We start from the raw sequence: 19,162 nt of genomic DNA, 5'->3' as shown, positions 1-19,162 counted from the left end.
TAAGTTTCTAATTTTGTTTTCTACTTAAACAATGGATAAATATTCTGCTGCCTGTGTGACAGCCCTAAATCCTTATCAGTATTGATTGCTGGATTTTATCATTGATTTATTCATTATTTATGTATTAATTAATTTGTTTGTTTATTATTTATTTATTTATTCATTCATTCATTCCTTCATTCTTGTTCATCTTAATGTGATGTACAGGGACAGATGATGGATATTTCTGTAGTTATGATTTAAGCATTGTCGACTTGTTGGGAAATTGGTATGAATAATGTGGGATTGTTTGATATTACAGTGAGATGTTTTGAGCATGAACGTATGCAGGAACATGGAAAGGAACAAAGAAGCGACAAGTCAAGTCATGTGTAGAAAGATATTAACAGGGGAATGTGAATGTAAGAGGATAAAGAAAATAGCTAGTCAGTGTTCAAGGAGGAATTAAAAGAAAGAGGAAAGGGAGCAAGGAATAGTATTAGGTAAGGATGTGGAGACAGTCTTTGTCCTTTCATATTTCTCCTATTCCATTGCGACCTTGTCTAGTGCTTTGCTATCATGTGTTTCTTTTCATGTTCTTATCTTTCTTATCACTTGTCTGTTCCTTTCCATTCTTATATTTTTACATTGGGAGAAAATTACTTATACTTTATAGTTGCAATATGAAAATTATTTTCTCAGCTTTTTCTTGTTTATATTTATTTCCTAACTTCTTTATTCTACTTTCCTTATTTCTTACTTATAGCCTTCTGAAGATACAAAGGAGGAAATATTCATAGAACAACACACTGTTGATCAGCTTGTTCCGTACATCAAAGAAGAAACAAAGTATGTACACCACCAACTCTATACAAAATGTAATAAGTTTGTACCTATTCACTGTTATGTTCAGTTGTGGATAATTTATCTCCAAAAACTGGTCGTTTTCATCAGTTTTATTCTTTCTTTAGAAGGTTACGTTTATACTCGAATATATTAAAAATTGATTTGTTAAAATTAAGATCATATTAATGTTCTTCAATGTAGTTTTATTGAATATATATCTGCAAAACTAATATCTGACAGATCTAGATATTTCTGAGGTGTATTTGGTTACAATACATTTAAGCAACGATGAAAAATGTATTCTTTCTTTCACTGTCACTGCATCATTTGTTCATCATATTTTGTCATATGAAATGTCATCTGCAACTATTACCTCCAGATATTCTCAGAAGTTTTGTGTGTGTGTACCAACAGTGACATACAGATGAAGCCATGTTTATAGATTATAAACAAAATCTACAAATTCAAAATTGTTAAATTTTTATGGACATTGAAAATAAAATATTTATTTCAAGTTACATAATTTAGCTGCATTAATCAGTATATTGATGGCTCGATCTAGTAGTACAATAACACAAATAATATTGTCATTTTTTACATTATTTATGTGGTTAGATTTCATTTCTTATGATCTAACCAGTTCTATTGTGTGTTAAGTCAAATTCCTCCATTTGTGGATGTGAAAGCAGAAGGATTTTAGAAATGAAAAATTCAGTTCAGTAGATCTACATCTTAGATATCATAGTTTTGAACTAAAATTTCCACATTGTTGTAAGCATAACAAGATATCATGGTGTTGATGTGAAGTTTGTTTCAGTGTTTTGGTCATACTGGTTGATTGTTGCCATTACCTACTTTTCATTTTAGTGCTCATTACCAGTCAAGTGCTTGTACTGTGTTGATTGCAAACACATTTACACAATTAGTATAATTAGTATTAAGTAATCAAATCGGCAGCTACAAGAGAAGGTTTAGATTTGTTAAGGTGGCCTTAAAAATTGCCAGAATTCTTCACATAAGTAAATTTACTATCTCCTTAATGTAGGTAAATAATAATGTAATGATATAATTTTATTTCAGAATTGTTATTATAACAGTGATGTAACTGAGTAGCACAACTATATATCCCGTTTTCAAACTTTTAACCCAGTTGTGTCCTCTTAATTGTGGGTGTGCAATTGGGCTATTTGCTACTTACGTTTTTGGTGTCACACCTTTGATGGTTACTGCATAAGATGATCCTTGATTGTCACTCCTGCACTCCATGGGATGTGATTGTATAAGCTCAGACTTGTACTCTTAGCCACGGCCTTGTATCGGCAGGTTCTGCTATGGCTACTCATGGCCTAATGTTTGACTTCAATCCACATTTGTGATGAAAATTATGAATTCTGAAAGGTTTACAGTACAGGAACTTTTTCTTGAGGCCTGAACTCCATAGTGCTGAATGGGACCTAGGGCTCAAGAAAAAGTTTGTGTACTATATTTGTTTTTTGCATCTTCTCATCTATTGTGTGGTGCGTTGACTTGTTCCTACTGTACATTCACAACTAGTGGCAAGAAATATTCTCTTAAGTCCTCAGAACCGTCCAGTACCAGCTTATATTCTCTCATTAGTCATAGAAGAGCCATGCACACAACTGGAGAACGCTCTAATGTATCAACTCTTCGAGGTTCAAATTCTCCTGTTTCTTTGTAATTCTTGTGTAAGAGAACACAATAGGCTAATTTAGAAAACAATGTTTTAATATGACCTCCAATAAAAATGTTGCTCATGAAAATCATTATTCCACGTTGCATATTTCTATTTTCGGATGGGGTTTAATTTTGCTTTCTCTCTCTAACCAGGAAAGCAACAAGACTTTTGCACATAATCATTTTTCTTGGTAATGAAGGCAGAGGGCAATCCATTGTCTAAGTAGCTTAGTCCATTTAATATCATAGGACTTAGATTCTTCTGAAGGGTCCAGTCGACAGGCTCTTACAGTATCTACAGCTTCGCACATTTTTTTTACATCTCACATCTGGTGCTATATTGTCCAGACTCTCATTTTTGCAGTCTACAAATATGGAGCAACTTAAATGACTTCTTTCAAAAGGTCTAAAAAAATTTCCATTTCAATTAGGCACTGAATTACATAAGAGCATGCTTTGAAGATTAATAAATTTCTTAATTGCTGACTTGTGGAAAGATACATGGCCCTGAGCTAACCACTTAGTACTCAGGTTACCTTCCATTTCTGGAGAGAGACATGACCCTGATCTAACCACATAGTAGGCTGAGGTTACCTTCTACTTGTGCAGACACACGTGGCGCTGAGCTAATAATTATTACTCAGGTTACCTTCCAGTTGTGGAGAGACATATGGCCCTGAACTGAACACTTAGTGCCGAAGTTAGCTTCAACTTGTGGACACGCACATGGCTCTGAACTGACAACTTAGTGCCGAAGTTAGCTTCCACTTGTGCACAGGCACATGGCCCTGAACTGAACACGTAGTGCCGAAGTTAGCTTCCATTTGTGGACAGGCACATGTTCCTAAACTGAACGCTTAGTGCTGAAGTTAGCTTCCGCTTGTAGACAGGCACATGTCCCTGAACTGAACACTTAGTGCCAAAGTTAGCTTCCACTTGTGAACTGTCACATGGTACTGAGCTAATCACTTAGTGCCAAAGTTAGCCTCCACTTGTTGAGAGACATATGGCCCTCAGCTAGCCACTTAGTGCTGAGGTTACCTTCCACTTGTAGTGTGTCGCATGCCCCTTAGCTGACCACTTTTTTCCACTCCTCCAAGGTCTGCATGTTTATAGACTTGGATCAGAGTGAATATAACACACTAATGAATCTGATCATCTGCTATCTATGATGGTGTAGGCAGAAATATGAATTGCAAAATTCCATTCAGCCTAGAACACACTGAGCTCTTGTGGCTACTCATAGAATTTCACCCGATATTCAAACTGTCACTGCTAATTAAGCTAGATGATCCTGAATTGTTTCTTTTGGTGACTTATATATATATATTCTCAATAATGCATATAATGGCATTAATTAAACACAAATTCAACAAGCATTCTGTCATTGAAACACCATTTTGTGAAAATAAGTCATTTATTTGAAGGTATTGGACAAAGGCTTTATGGGAGAGAATTTGAACATATTAATTTGAATGCTCTGATGTGTAAAATATCCATTGTTTCTCATTTTTTACAGTAGAATATTCATTAACCTTGTTATTCTCCTTTTTTAGCACATGTCCTGCCTGCTGGCAAGGTCCAGTGTTGTGATTCATTGTGTCCCGTTAGTTCATTCTCATGCCATGTCTCTATGTAGTCTGACAGCTTTTGGTTCATTATGCATTTTATTGGCTTTTCACTGTCTTGTTCGTCCCTTGCGCCTATTTCTGCTGACTTCGTGCGTGTACGCTGACTCTAACAATATATCATCCTCTGCATGCAATATAAACCCAAACCAGCGCACATGACTTTCATGAATTTTCTTCTGGATCAGCCCACACGTTTCCTAATAACATCATTTGAAATGTGATCCAGTCTACTAATGCCAGCCTTCCATCTAATCATCTTCCTATCCATGATGCTTAGTTGGCGTTCTACCGCCTTTGTGGCTGATCAATATTTGGTGCCGCAGAAAATGACAAGATGGGTAAGAGTTAGGTAGATCTTACATTTCAGATGGTACTTCATCCGATGGTCTCAAGGGCACCCGTTGTCATTCACCACTTCAGCCAGGCTGCGTATATCCTTAAGTTCAGTTCATCAGTAATTCGGTCATCGTCAGAGATTGTGGATCCAGGATACATACATTTTTCTACTTGTGGTGTATTTTCACCATCAACGTGGATGGTTCCAACTTCTCGCAGATGTAATGTCATGTATTGTGTCTTCCTTTCTTTGAGGTGTGTGTCATATTGCTCTAGTGGATTGTTCCAATCTTCTGTTCGGCACTGGAGATGAAGCTTATTCTCCGCAGCCAAAATGACACCTTTAGCATAGAGAAGTGCCTGTGGTATTGGCTTGTTCAGGTCTGACGTAACATGTCCATCACAGGAATGAACAGCAGTGGTGATATTCAGGGTGTCTGCAGAAGTCATGGGATGCTCCTGCGGCAGCTTAAACATAACTCCTGGATTTTATGTAGAGCAATTTTACAACAATGTGCTCTGGAATGCCATGTTCTCCTAGTGCTGTCCAGATTAGGTCATGTTGTGCTCAAGGGAAAGCCTTCTCAGGGTCCAGAAAGTGGAGATGAAGCATCTTATTCTTTTCGGGGCGTTTCTCACCTAACAGCCGTGAAGTGTGGATTGCAGCTGTTGTAACATAATTTTTCACAAATCGAGCATGGCCATTGTAAATTTGGCTAAGTCACTAATCCTTTTGTTGAGGACTTGTTCCAAAACTGTCATTGCGTGACTCAGAAGTCTGATCAAGTGAAAATTAGAAAAATTGGCAGGGCTTCCCTTATTTTTGAATGGATGCTCCGTCGCCAATCTGTTGGTATTTGACCTTCTTTGGTCACCTTGTTTAAAAGCTGTTTTAGCCACACCGCTGCATCCCACCATTGAGAGAACTAAACTCTGCTGGAGTATCATCAGGAACGATGGCTATTCCTGGTTTCATCTCCTTCTGCACAGCTTGGACATTGGGGACAAATTTTCCTTCTTTGGACCATCAACAGCACAGGTGGTTGGGATTGATAGATGGGGAAATTCCAAGATTGAAATTCTTTCAAAGTAGTTCCGCCATTGTCCCGTGCTTCTTGCGAGTTGAGTAGCGTTTTACAGCAGCAGAACTGGTTCCTGGCGAATATTCATCAATACAACATGAAACACCATTTTAGTGACAATCTAATTGAAAACCTGATAAATAACTTGTCACCAAAAACCTAATTACGTAAAGAAGAATTGCCACAGAGTATTGCACCTTTCCCTTGATGTGATATGCCTCAAAACGTATGTCATATAAACCACTGTTGTATTTTCTGCCCCATGTTGTCTTGTGATGGCAATATCTTGTGTGATGATTTAGATGTCTAGCCTGTCATATCTGGAATCAAATCACACCTTTTATTTGTCCACTTTTTTCTCCTAAGTGTGCAACAACAACAACACGAGGTCGAGCCTCCCACTACATTGCTTGTGAGGAAGTCATGCATCCCGCAGTGTCAATTAAGCAGTACCACTTCATGATACGATTTATTTTGGTCTGCGTGATCGACTTTTTCCATCTGCTTGTAAACAGATTCAACTTTTAACCAAGCAATTTATTTTTCCGTCTCTTCATTCCTAGAATATCTAGACCACTCTGCAGTGGGGACACAGGCAAAGACTTTGATGCTACACTAACGATGTTACCATTCCACTACCTGTCAAGTGTTCCATAATTCGGTAAAATGTATGGATTTTGAGTGTGTTCTACGGTTGTACGGATGAACAACATTATTGTATGGATTTTGAATATCCGCACTTGTTTTTGCTTTTCCCAGTCAAGTTGGTTTATTTGACTTTCCATAGTAGCTGGTAATGTAATTTTAATATCGAATAACAGACCATTTTTATTGGTCTTAGTAGCTGGTAATACGAGATGCAGTGTTTCAAATTTGACTGGTAATTGTATCGATAATCATATTATTGATTATCACCGTGCTTTTGTCACTTGTTCGACTTCAACTGCTACTTCAGGCACTGAGATATTCCCAAACAATTAGCAGGCTGTGATTTTGATGGAGAGAAATCAGTGAAACGTAGCAGGCTATGAATTTATATATGAGAACTGTAGTAACTGTGTCATGCATCATAGCAGCTGAAAACTTCGTTTGTGTGTTGGTGTAACATTGGCAGTAGTTTTGAAACTCGTGGGATTGTGGGACGATTTGTTAGCGATCTAGTATTTTTAGTGGTATTTGTAATGAGTTCAACAAACACAAGATATTATCGATCTTTTAGGGAGGCATATTCTGCTGAATTTCCTTGTGTTATATAATCATGGAAAGGCGAAATATTTGCTTTCTGTTCCATATTCCCATGTGATATGAACGTTTCTTAAGGAGAAAGAACAGAATTCGTAAATCACATTAAATCTGTTAAGCACGTCTCCCTACAAAATTTAAGGATGACAGTCAGAAAATGGATTCATTTTTACCTCTTCTGGAGCCGACCTTGATGGAGTAAGAGCGGAATGCTTGTTCGCTTCATTTTCAGTTGATCATATTATCCCGTAAGCTGTTGCCTATCATGCTGATGCTCTGTTTGGGAAAATGTTTCCAGGTTAAGAAATTGCAAAAAATGTGGCTGTGATCGTATGAAAACCACACACATTTCGAAAGAAATGGCTACTTATTCAAGAAGTGAACTCAGTGCTTACATGCAACATGATCCATTTTCTTTAACTAAAGATGGCTACAATAATAGTAAGGCTAAACTTTACCCTATTGTCATCAGCTGTTTTGTGGCAAAGCATGAAAATATAGTTAGCTCAATGTTGTCTGTCTCAGCCTTTGGTGGGTGATTGAACGGGATGTAATATTTGTAATTTGGTAATTTCGCAGTTAGAGTCATACAAAACACCAATTCAAAATTGTGTAGTTTTAATGGAAGCACAGTCAGCTGTCTTCGTACTGGTTTGCTAATGCCATTTGATTAACATAGCTGCTGAGAAAGCTGCGAGCAGTTTGCCTGTTAAAGTTGATTAACTATTACTCGACATCTTCTATTACAGTATTTAGAAAAGGGTTGTATGGGGAAGAAACACCTTAAGAAATTCCAAGAGCTTCAGAGCCAGGAAAAGGAGATGATACTGAAACGTGTTTGCACAAGGTGGTTATCATTAGTATACCAGTTGTACCAGCATTTACTGGTGCACGTAAACAGAAAGCAAAAGATAGCAAAATCCCTTTTTACAAATAAAACTTAAGAAGGAAAACAGCGAATACTCATCAAATAGTCAAGCAACAGGCCATAAACCAGAGGCCACTTAGATCGTAACCAACAGATCTTCACGGTAGTAAATATAAGAAATCAGGGAAGAAAAACGCTAAGAGTTTTTCAAAAGAACTAAATTATTTAATTAATGTGATTAAAGAATTTTACATATGATAGTAAAGCAAAACCCATAGGAATTAGGTGGTGCACCTTTACAAATCTAAAAGATTAATTACCTAAATGGAAATTGATTAATAAAATATCCTCTGAACTGAAATAACAAATTAATGAACTGATTAACTAAATAAAATTAAATTGAAAACAAATGGATACCTAGAGTCAAGGGACGCCCTCTGATTTAAAATAACTAATAAAAGGTAAACTTGAAACTAGATCATATTACAAGGTAATTAATTGTCAGTAATGTCCATGGACTAATTTTACTGCCCACCAGAAGGGCTTGAGTAATTACATTGAACTTAAAAAGATTTATACTTGTATATTATTAATTTAAAAAAACAAATTCTTTCTCCAGGAATTATTTTGTATGTTAGGTGAAAATATGCTAAGATGAGGCCGCGAGATTCTTCCCAGAACCGGGTCACAATAGGCCAACTGGAAAATTAAATAACGTGCGCAGAAAATATATCCAAAACTGAAGGCGTTCACCGAAATGAATAGACACGAAACAGGCCACCAAATGACCCCAAAAATTCACCACGCTTCGAAATGGAAGAAAAGATAGCACAAAGATGATAACGCGCCCACCAATAATTAGAGTACGATCATAAATTATCAGAGCAAGCAGCTCTAATCTTAACAGAGCGTGCACACGAAAACTCAAATAAGCACGAAGCGCAGGGCAGCTCAAACCACCTGGAAAAGCAACCACTTTCAAATCATCAATCAATTAATTAGAAGAATAAAGAGCCAACAGCTCCCAACTTAATGACACGCTCGTTACAAATTCAATCAATCGTCAATCCTCCTCAGTACATTTTCAATAATCCGAACCAATAGTTCCCAAGGGCGACGGTTGCCATGGAAACGTTAAGCAAGAGTGATCGTTGCCGAAGCGTAAAAGGAAATTTCACATTAAGAAAAGAAGAGCAGAAAAGATCAAATTAAAGCAGAAACAGATTCCGATCCACGGAGATAATCTCGCGATTTCAAACCATTTAATAGATGCATTTACATTTTTAAATTACTTTACTCCTAACTTCAATAACATAATCCGAAACAGAAAAATCTTTTAGTTCCAATAACAATTCACCGAAAAGTATTACTCCCACTCATAGTTGGTTTAACACCTTAAGCGGAGAACTCGGTACACACCTGCTCACTCCCAGGTGGGGAGCGATTTCCCCGATTGAAGAAAATATTGAATTACTTGATTGAAAACAATCATAGACTAAAAGGGCCCTAAGAGAAATATTTACTTGAATATAATGTATTTAATTGTTGAAAAATCCTAGTATTTTGATTTGTCAATACTTTGTGCAAGAACGTAATAAGTGCTTTCATACTGCGATATCGAGGTTGCTTCTTCCTAATAGCAAAGCTGTGCTTTTTGTTTATACAGCAACTTTTACCTGAATATTTTAGGCAGTTTACTAACAATCTCTGCCTAGAAGTAAATGTTTCTGTATATGTGAATTTTAGATTTACAAAGTTTACCTGTATGCATTTAAACGATTTACATTGGAATAAATTATATTACACATTAAATTTTCTGTTATGTTGTTTAGAGCTTTTGAGGGATCAAGTTTATGTAGCCTACCTACAATTCATAACTAACACACACGGACTACATTACACTACAATTCAGGAAATATTTACATTACTTACAGTCTTCACAGTGTTATGTCTCTTACAGCTGTTCATTATGATACACACGGAAGCAGATCATGTTATCTAATCTGTCTCGGCTTTGCATAATTTATATGATTCCATTCCGAAACGCGATCGTTTTCTTGGTATGTAAACTTTCCAGCATAGCCACCCTTTCCGTACCAAGAGGTTCTCATCAATTGGCCCTTTGCCGTCAGGATTATAAGCTTCCGAAAATTTTGCTAACAGGTGGTCAAATACTGGATTTGTTGTATGTATTTTGGGAGGAATTTGTCCATTATTCACCTTATTGTCAGAGATATGTAAAAAGCTGTGGAAAAATCTTATAATAATAATAATAATAATAATGTTATTGGCTTTGCGTCCCACTAACTACTTTTACGGTTTTCGGAGACGCTGAGGTGCCGGAATTTAGTCCCGAAGGTGTTCTTTTGCATGCCAGTAAATTTACTCACAAAAGCTGACGTATTTGAGCATCTTCAAATACCACCGGTCTGAGCCAGAATCGAACCTGCCATGATGAGGTCAGAAGCCCGGCCAGCGCCTCAACCGTTTGCGTCACTCAACCCGGCGGAAAAAAGTCTCTAATATGTCATCAGCTCATAGCAAATAGGCGTAGTGAAGAAGCGATTGCGAGAAATATAGTGTCCTAATTTACGTTCCTGTACAACCTCCTGCGGCAACAGTATGGCCATAATAAGCTTTATTTCATCCTTATTTGTTCGGACCCGGTCTTGATCTCGACTCTTTCGTTTCATCTTACTAAGCTGGGTTTTATATGCGATTTTCTGCTGGGCATCCTTTTTCTGTTCAGGTATGTTCTGGCATATCTTGTCATAAAAATTATTGAAATATTCCGCTCGGTTTTGATTTCGTAAAAACTGTCCCTTTACATCACGATGGAATTTTGGATCAAAGCGAAATATCTTTGTCCATTTTCGGTATAAGTTGACGAAGAACTTGCACTTGTAATCAGCATTATCGTTATCACTGTCACTGTCATGATCGAACACGTGTTGTCTCTTTCGAGACTGCCTAACATTCGCATCAGCTGGGCCCGAACTCTGTACATTCGAGCCTGAAGTACTTATTCCATGTAAATTCCTGTCACGAATTCCCCTTCGGCAGTACTTACTTCACTAAGACTATTCCCCTCACCAAATTCCAACATTTCGTTAATAATGACCCGTAAGTCATCTTCCTCTAACGATGGGGGCCGATAATTCATTTTAGAAATTTTAGCGGGGAGAATGTAAGGAGGAGGATCGAACAGAACCCTGGTCTCTGCAGGTTGGACGGAAATCATGAAATGTGCCTGTATTATGGATGCGTACGATAATAAATGGTGTGTAACTCGCGGTAAACACATACTCCTGCCGTGGAGGAAGAACTCGAGACTGGGAATAATAAATCAGGTCACAGTTCTCAAATGTCATCAGAGTGGTCTGTTCAGTATCACAATCTCTGGAAATTCCTTCTACAGCTTCAGCGCAAAGCTATTAGGCCTTAGGTCGTTCTTGCTCGGACGTAAACTGCGTTCTTTATGATGCAACTTGAGGATGACATATTGGTACTGGGAAAACATATTTGAAAAATTAACATCAGAGGGCAGACTCATCCGGAATACGCTGCTGAAAAAGAAATTAACTTCTGCAGGCAGGCAAGTGAGAAAAAAATATAATTTGAATGGGCGGATATATCCGCGTTCCCACCGAGTAAGCGACTTGTAGCCGCGTCGCCCACCGAATGGTTTAAACAGTGCAGTCAGTAGGCCGAAAACTTTTCATGTTGTGAAATTTCCAAGTTCATTCGAAATGAATGTCTATTAGAATTGGTGATCATCGAACAGAATAATATCAAGTTAAGGGTTTGAGACGAGACAATCCTGCTCCAGGCAGAATAATAGTAGACTTACATTTTGTCCATGAGAAGAAAACTAACGCATGGCGTCAGTTGAGATGTAGTTTACTTAGATCCTCGTAGCAATCAAATAGCGGATGTCCACTCCATCTAAGAAGACAAAAACACCTCAGGGCCTTAGCCCATATCCATTACATGTTATCCAGGCATATTTACAAGGGGACATTCCCTACTCGTCACCACCGATTTCGCTCAAATTTATAAAACATGCAGGGCTTGGCTAGAAATGAAAGTACCCAAAGTGGGAACTCCAGATGGCCAAGCGTATAAAAAAAATGTAAAAAAATTGTTGACGCGGCTCTCGCACCGTATAAGCCACTTACGTTAGTGCGCACGCCGAGCAGTTGTTGGCATAGCGGTAAGAGCTTGGACTAGTAATTTGATGGTCGTGGGTTTGACTCGCCGTGTGGAGAATATTTTTCTCAATTTTTATATTATTCATTTATTTTAATTTATTTTACTTATGCAAAAGGCATATAGGACGTCATTCTTTTAATGAGCGCACAATTGTAGAAAATTTGGAGTTGCGAACTTTCCCGACGTGTTCGAAAAGGAATTCTTCTGTTTTCTCCTTTATTGGCTCTCTCCCCTCCTTGGGGAATGTGCCATAAACATGAATAGTCGTTTCGCTGTAAGATTCGTTTTCACCTGACAAGTGAAGGTTGCCCCTGGCGGCTGTACACAAACAGTAGATTCTTGGCGCAGGTAGACAATGACAATGAAATCCCAATTTTTTTTTTTTACCTTTTCTATGCCTTTTGCGTATAAATAAATAAAATGAATTATTCACCTCTTTGCGTAATTGGAAAATGAATAATATAAAATTTGACAGAAAAACCAGTCTCCACACGGGGAATCGAACCCACGACCATCGAATTACCAGTCCGAGCTCTTACCGCTACGCCAACAACTGCTCGGCGTGCGCACTAACGTAAGTGGCTTATACGGTGCGAGAGCCGCGTCAACATTATTATTTTTATTTTTTATACGCTTGGCCATCTGGAGTTCCCACTTCGGGTGCTTTCATTTCCAGCCAAGCCCTGCATGTTCTATAAATTTGAGCGAAATCGGTGGTGACGAGCAGGGAATGTCCCCCTGTTAGATGAAAAGATGCTCTAATAAAGAGTCCACGCGCAACCATCATTGTGCAGCACAATCGACTAAACACACGCCAGCAAGGCGATGTACAGCAAAAGAGCGTAGGACAGCGAGCGGACCAAGTAAGATTCGCTCTCCAGCTGGCCTGACATCAGACCAGTAGACAACAGACATGAGATCAGGAAAAAATAGTAAAACACATCGTATATAAACGATGGAAGGTTTATTCGCTGACGGAGAAGATGAAATTATAATTTGTAACCTAAGCCGCACAGGAAATAAAATTAGAACAGAGTTGGAATAAAATTCCAAAGTGATACAAGTTTCGATGGCGAGTCACCCAGGCCTAAAATATTGGGTGGAAAGGCCAAAAACCTGTCCCCACTGGGACAATTAGGGAGGTGTCTGCAACTACTTGGTTTCTTTAAAGGTGATGTGCTTGTTAATACTCAATGTGCATGAACTACTAGCTTAAGATCATTTACGATCCCAAAAGCTGAGCCTGGTAGTTCCAAAGACCATGTAAAGAAGAAACCTATTGAGTCAGCAGAATTGGTCGCTCCTAAAAATTTGCATGTGTCTCAAAATCTGACACTCCTTGTAAAGAATAAGAACATTATTCAAAATTGTGAAGAATTTTTTTATGGTTCTATCATCAGGCCTAAGTAAAGCATACTGTGCCTTCCTGTATGCTTTCATTACTTTATTTAAGAATCTCAATTCTACACTTCAGAGTGCTTCCCCTCACATTCATAAACTACTAGAACTGATGACGAACCTGTTAAAACAGCTGCTTTCCAAATTTGTTAAACCAGCAGTGATCGAAAATTCTCTTTTATTAAAAGTTCCATACCATTCTATAGAAAATCGGAGAGACAGTGATCATCCTAGACATCGGCGTTGAGAGAATGGACTTAGTGAAGAAACTTAATGATAGAGCTAAATCAGCATGATTTTCATCTTCCATGGGTCACTTCTACACGGCATGTGAGTATATTATTAACAAGTTTCCTTTCAATGGTGAAGTACTGAAACATGCAAGGGGTGCAGATGTTTGAAAAATTGAAGGTTCTCAGTTTTCATCTGTACAGTTTCTTTTAGAAAGATTTCCGTTATTGCTGCCAAGGAAGGAAAGTGAGTCTCTTGAAGATGTAATGAACGTGCTTCAGAACCAATTTGTAGGCTGCAGTTTGATGACTGCTCTACTGTTGAGAGTGAGAATCTGATAGATGACACCAAATTGGCTCGCTTGATGAACATTTGTGGAAATGATGGTGTTTCTAAGTATGAGAGGATATAAAGACTAATACATTCTGTTCTGACAACTGCACAGCAATGCCGAGTGTGAAAAAGAACCCATTTCAGTTTAGGTACTCAATGTCAACTGAAATTGTGGATTTTATTTCTGTTTTGAAAGCTAGAAATACTGGTCCATGTTACTCAAGTAGTTTTCCTCCAGAATTTCTGAAAAAGCAAAGAATGCAACTCATCTCCATCTGTCCTCTCCAACTTGTTATGAATAATAGCCTGCATACTGTGAACTTGAGAGAATTTTTTTAAATCATTATAGGCCACTATACCTTTCAGCATTCAGTCTGCAGTCTGCAAGCCTGACATTCAATTATGTTGAATTTTTTACCTGCTGACATCAATTAAGTCTTCAAAAAGGCTAATGTTCATACCATATACATTGCACCTATTTTCAAGTTCCAGACTGCAGGATTTGGGCACAATCTGCCATTATGACCTAGTCGTCAGCATAGGTCAGACTGCGTACTACATTTCCACCTAACTGAATCCTTCCTTGCCACTTTATACCTTTCAGTAGATGATCCATGTAAACTACGAACAATAAAGGTCAAAGATTGCAGCCTTGTCTAACCCCTGTAAGTACCCTGAACCAAAAACTCATTCTACCATAAATTCTCACTGCAGCCCTGTTGTCAACATAAAAGCCATTGATTGATTTTAATAATCTACCCTTAATTCCATAGAACCCCAGTATGGTGAACGTATTTTCCCTCGGTACCCTGTCATATGCTTTCTCTAGATCTACGAACCGTAAACACAACTGTCTATTTCTGTTGTAGCATTTTTCAATTACCTGGTGCATACTGAAAATCTGCTCATGACAGCACCTCTGTGTTCTGAAACCACATTGGTTTCCTTCCAACTTCCCCTCAACCTCTGTTCGCACCCTCCCGCCAGTATGCAAGTGAATTCTATGCTTGTTGTAATAATCAATGAGATACTGAACCCTTGAACTTACCGTACCACCGTTGGTCGTCTGCCTCGGCGACTTAAGTAGAGCGTTTTCTTTTTCTGTCACTTCATTGACCAAACTACAGGGTTCAGGGGAAAGCATAACTACTTCAGATTGAGGGGCAAAAATGTGCTTACTAAAATATTAATTCAATGTATATTACGAACCTTTATTTATTAAAAGTGCAAGAAAAGTCACAACATGTGTTAACGCAGTCACAATGCATAACGTGAGTGGTAAAAAATTATTGAAATTGTTTATTATTGTCTTTCAAGGAATGAAAACATAGTTAAAAATTCGTGGGCAGCAAAATCAGAAAGAGAGAATAATACCTGAAAATTGTGCACCATTGATGCAAACGATAACTGAGATTTAATCCACGTGATCCATGGAAAATCTGACCTTCGACAAGTAGAATTCCAGATTTACATTTAATTAAGGTTATCCATCAGTCGACTATCCTATCGGATATTGGAAACCCCCCGAATGGATCCTTAATCAAACCAAATCGACTATCAGTTTCTTTGGCTAGGTTGCGAAATATTACTTCAAAGCAAGTTGTTCATTACGAGTTAACAGCAATTGTCACAAGCAAAAATAAAATTCCACCATATGTTTTCATCTCGTCACACCCTTAAGTTACAGAGGAATCCCCATGCTGAATATTCATCACCCCGAACAGACGTTCAGAAGGAGCCAACAGCACTTGTTCCGATGCGATTTTATATTTTATCGTTCTGAAGGAACAAAAAAGCAAAATGCAGGAAAACATTAATTCATTATACATTTAGAAGAAATGCCAAACACTGATGTTAACGAAAAGTGATTAATCACTTGAAAATGTTCTTACTAAACCAATTTTCAGGTTATGAAACAGTTAAGTCGTTAAATTCGTTAAGTACAAGTCCACAACTTAAAACACCCAAAGAGAAATTGTACTGTATAATTAGCGATTTATACGAAATAAACAACCTCTTTATTGACAGTCGCCATTACATCCAAAGCATAAAAAACAATCATCTTCTCTCTGATCTTACAACACACACATCGATCTCCTGTATATCGATAGTACACTACTACATCACTCCCTTTTTTCTTTTTTTTTTTTTTTTTACTTTAAATCGTAGTCTGACAAAAATCCTGGGGGTTTCCTCTCCCGTTGACTTCGTCTCGGTCCCGATTCTTGACTTCCTTCTTCTTCTTTCTTCTCTGGTTCCTCTGGTTGCTCTTTCACACTCTCTGACTCGTCCTCAGACAACAGCTCATGAAAAGGCCGGAAGAAGGTAGAGTTGCGAGTTATTTGTCTACCATCCGAAGTCTCTACTGTCACAGCGTTGCCATTCTTCTTGACGACTTTCAAGGGTGTGGGTCCAAATGTAGTTGAAAATTTGTTTACTTTGGGGTTACGCATCAAAACCTTGTCGCCCTCTGATAATTTATTTTCTCTGGCCCCACGTCTAATGTCCGCGTATTCTCCCTTTTTAAACTTTTGAATAAGGTCTCGTTCCACCACCTCCTCTAATATTTTTTCTGTCTTGTATGGGGCCAGACCGGGAATTTTGTCCCTCAATTTTCTGTTAAAAAATAACTCCGCCGAACTAACTCCTGTAGTCTGGTGCTCATGGTTCCGGTACATCAGTAGGTACTTGTTTAGCTCTAACTCCCAATCTAATTTCATGGCATTGGCAATCTGTAGTCGTTGAGTTATCCCTGGGTTCAGTCTTTCCACTGTGCCATTTGCTTGTGGGTGTAACGGGGTAACTCTGTGGTGATGAATTCCACACTGTTGCAGGTAATTTTCCGTCTCTGCGCTGACGAAGTTCGTGCCGTTATCTGTTGAGAGAACCTCAGGATACCCGTATCTTGCAAAAATACCATCTAGGGCCTTTATTATGCTTTTAGAGTCAGTACTACTTAGTCTTGTTACTTCCATGAAACGGCTAAAATAATCTATCACGATCAATAGTTGTACCCCATTAGGGAAAGGACCCAAAATATCAGCAGCTATTCGTTCCCAAGGCTTTTTAGGAATTACTGTCGGAGATATTTTTTCGGGTTTCTCGGGTTTACTGGTAATCTGACAACCCAGACATGTTCTCACTGTCCGTTCCGCTGCTTTGTCCATTCCAGGCCACCATACTTTAGATCTGAGTCTGTTTTTCATTTCCAAAATTCCCGGATGACCCTCGTGTGCCAAACTAAGGACCCTAGTTTGTAAACTTTTCGGAATTACCAACTTAGTTTCTTTCAGTAATATATTGTCCATGACGCATAATTGTGACATCATCGCCCGAAATGGAAGGAGGTCAACGTCATTACGATCCCAACACCCTGTTAGTAAATGTGACCGGACCTTTTTTAGAGTGGGATCAATTTTTGAAGCTTGCTCTATTTCTTCCAAAGATAATGCAACTGGTGCCAAATACGTAGCCAAGTGCATCAGATAATTGTCCTTCTCGGCTTCACCGATTGAATTCTCACTTAACCGTGATAAAGGATCTGCTATGTTATTTTTCCCCTTTACATACTTAACCTGGAAGTCAAAAGATTGGAGTCTCAGAAGCCAACGTTCAATTCTCGCGCAGGGTTTTGATCTAGGCCCAAAAATTACCTCTAGTGGTTTATGGTCCGTATACAGGCAAAACTGCTTACCCGTCAGGAAAATCCTTAGACGCTCACACGCCCAGACAATCCCAAGTGCTTCTTTCTCTGTCTGAGAGTACCGTTGTTCGACATCCGACAGGCTGCGACTAACGTAGCAAATTATGCGTGGGATCCCTTCATTGTTCCGTTGTATCAGCACTGCACCAAGTCCTTTTGGGCCAGCGTCTGCCATCACTATCGTTTCGTCCTTGGGGTTGAAATATCCTAAAACTGAACTAGATGTAAGTACTTTTTTATTTTATTAAAAGCTTCTTGGTGTACTTGTTTCCATACAAACTGTGCAGACTTATGTGTAAGCTGTCGCAGTGGTTCTGTCATGTTTGATATGTTCGGAATAAATCTACTTACATAGTTCAGTAGGCCTAGAAAACCTCTCAGCTCAGACACATTTTGTGGTCTTCTGCAATTTTTCAGAGCCGCCACTCTGTCTTCGGTAGGCCTAATGCCATTAGCTGATATTATGTGACCCAAGAACTTAATTGAAGTTTTACCATATTCACACTTTTCCTCATTCAGTTCAATACCGTGCTCGCGAAAAACTTCAAGAACCTTTTTTAATCTTGAATCATGTATTTCTTTAGTTCCCCATACACCAGAATGTCATCAATAAATACGTAAACTCCTTTAGGAATCTTGTTCCTTATCAGATGCTCCATTATCTTTTGGAACTCAGGAGCTGCCCGATTCAAACCGAACATTAGCCGCTTGAACCTATATAAGCCTAAATGTGTGCTAAATGTGGTAATCTCCCGTGAGTCTGGATGCAGCTCCACATGGTGAAAAGCTGACGTAACATCCAACTTTGAAAAGTATTTGCTTTCACTAATTTCAGGATGTAGGTCTTCCATGGTTGGTAATGGATGACTAGCCTTTAGTACAGCTTTATTTGCCATTCGCATATCGACACACAATCTAACGCTGTCACCTTTTGGAATTGGTACAAGAGGGGAAACCCATCTTGACGGTCCTTCAACCTTTTCAATTATGTCATTTTGCTCCAGCTCAAGGATACGTTCTGCTATTTTTTGTTTTAATGCCAATGGCACCCTCCGCAGAGGTTGAATAACTGGTGGGACTTTCGGATCGATTGGTAATTTAAGCTGAAAATTCTTTATTTTGCCCACCCTCGATGTGTCACAAACCACCGTCTGGTTAACGTGCTCAGAAATTTGTAATATTCCTAGTTTTGTAGCCGAGGAACGTCCCAAAATAGGTGGTCCCCTACCTTTAATAACTACAACAGTGGTACTAATTTTTCTATTGGAATGCGTTATGTCCGCCTCGAACTCTCCTAAAATATCCAACGGATCGGTTCTACCATAAGTGAAAAGTCTTTTCGAACTATTTAGTAATTTTACTTTATCGGTTACCTGCTTCCTTTCAAATTCCTTCCAAGTTCCTTGGTCAATAACATCGCAAGTAGATCCTGAGTCAATAATAAAAACGAAGGGTACCCCTGACAATAGGCAAGTGGTCTTCCCCGTTGTCTCCCGTTTTTTTTCGTCATTTGTAAGAAAGGTGTAGTCTAAATCACTACTACATCCAGGGCCGACTTCATATTTGACGTTGCCCACGTACGAAATTTCGTCATCAACATTTGACT

General features: G+C 38.5%; 1 protein-coding gene across 2 annotated transcripts in view; it reads left to right on the top strand.

Moving 5' to 3' along the window:
* The window catches only part of LOC136874611 (zinc finger protein OZF-like), an 86,006-nt gene that overhangs the window by 47,339 nt on the left and 19,505 nt on the right, over positions 1-19,162 (top strand). For both annotated transcript variants that reach the window (XM_067148244.2, XM_068227694.1), the window contains exon 4: positions 746-828. In XM_067148244.2, coding sequence (XP_067004345.2) covers positions 746-828 — 83 coding nt within the window. The remainder of the gene's footprint in view (positions 1-745; positions 829-19,162) is intronic.

This window comes from Anabrus simplex, chromosome 5 (assembly GCF_040414725.1).
Source record: "Anabrus simplex isolate iqAnaSimp1 chromosome 5, ASM4041472v1, whole genome shotgun sequence".
Taxonomy (NCBI): Eukaryota; Metazoa; Arthropoda; class Insecta; order Orthoptera; family Tettigoniidae; genus Anabrus; species Anabrus simplex.
This window is presented reverse-complemented; position numbering and strand designations above follow the sequence as displayed.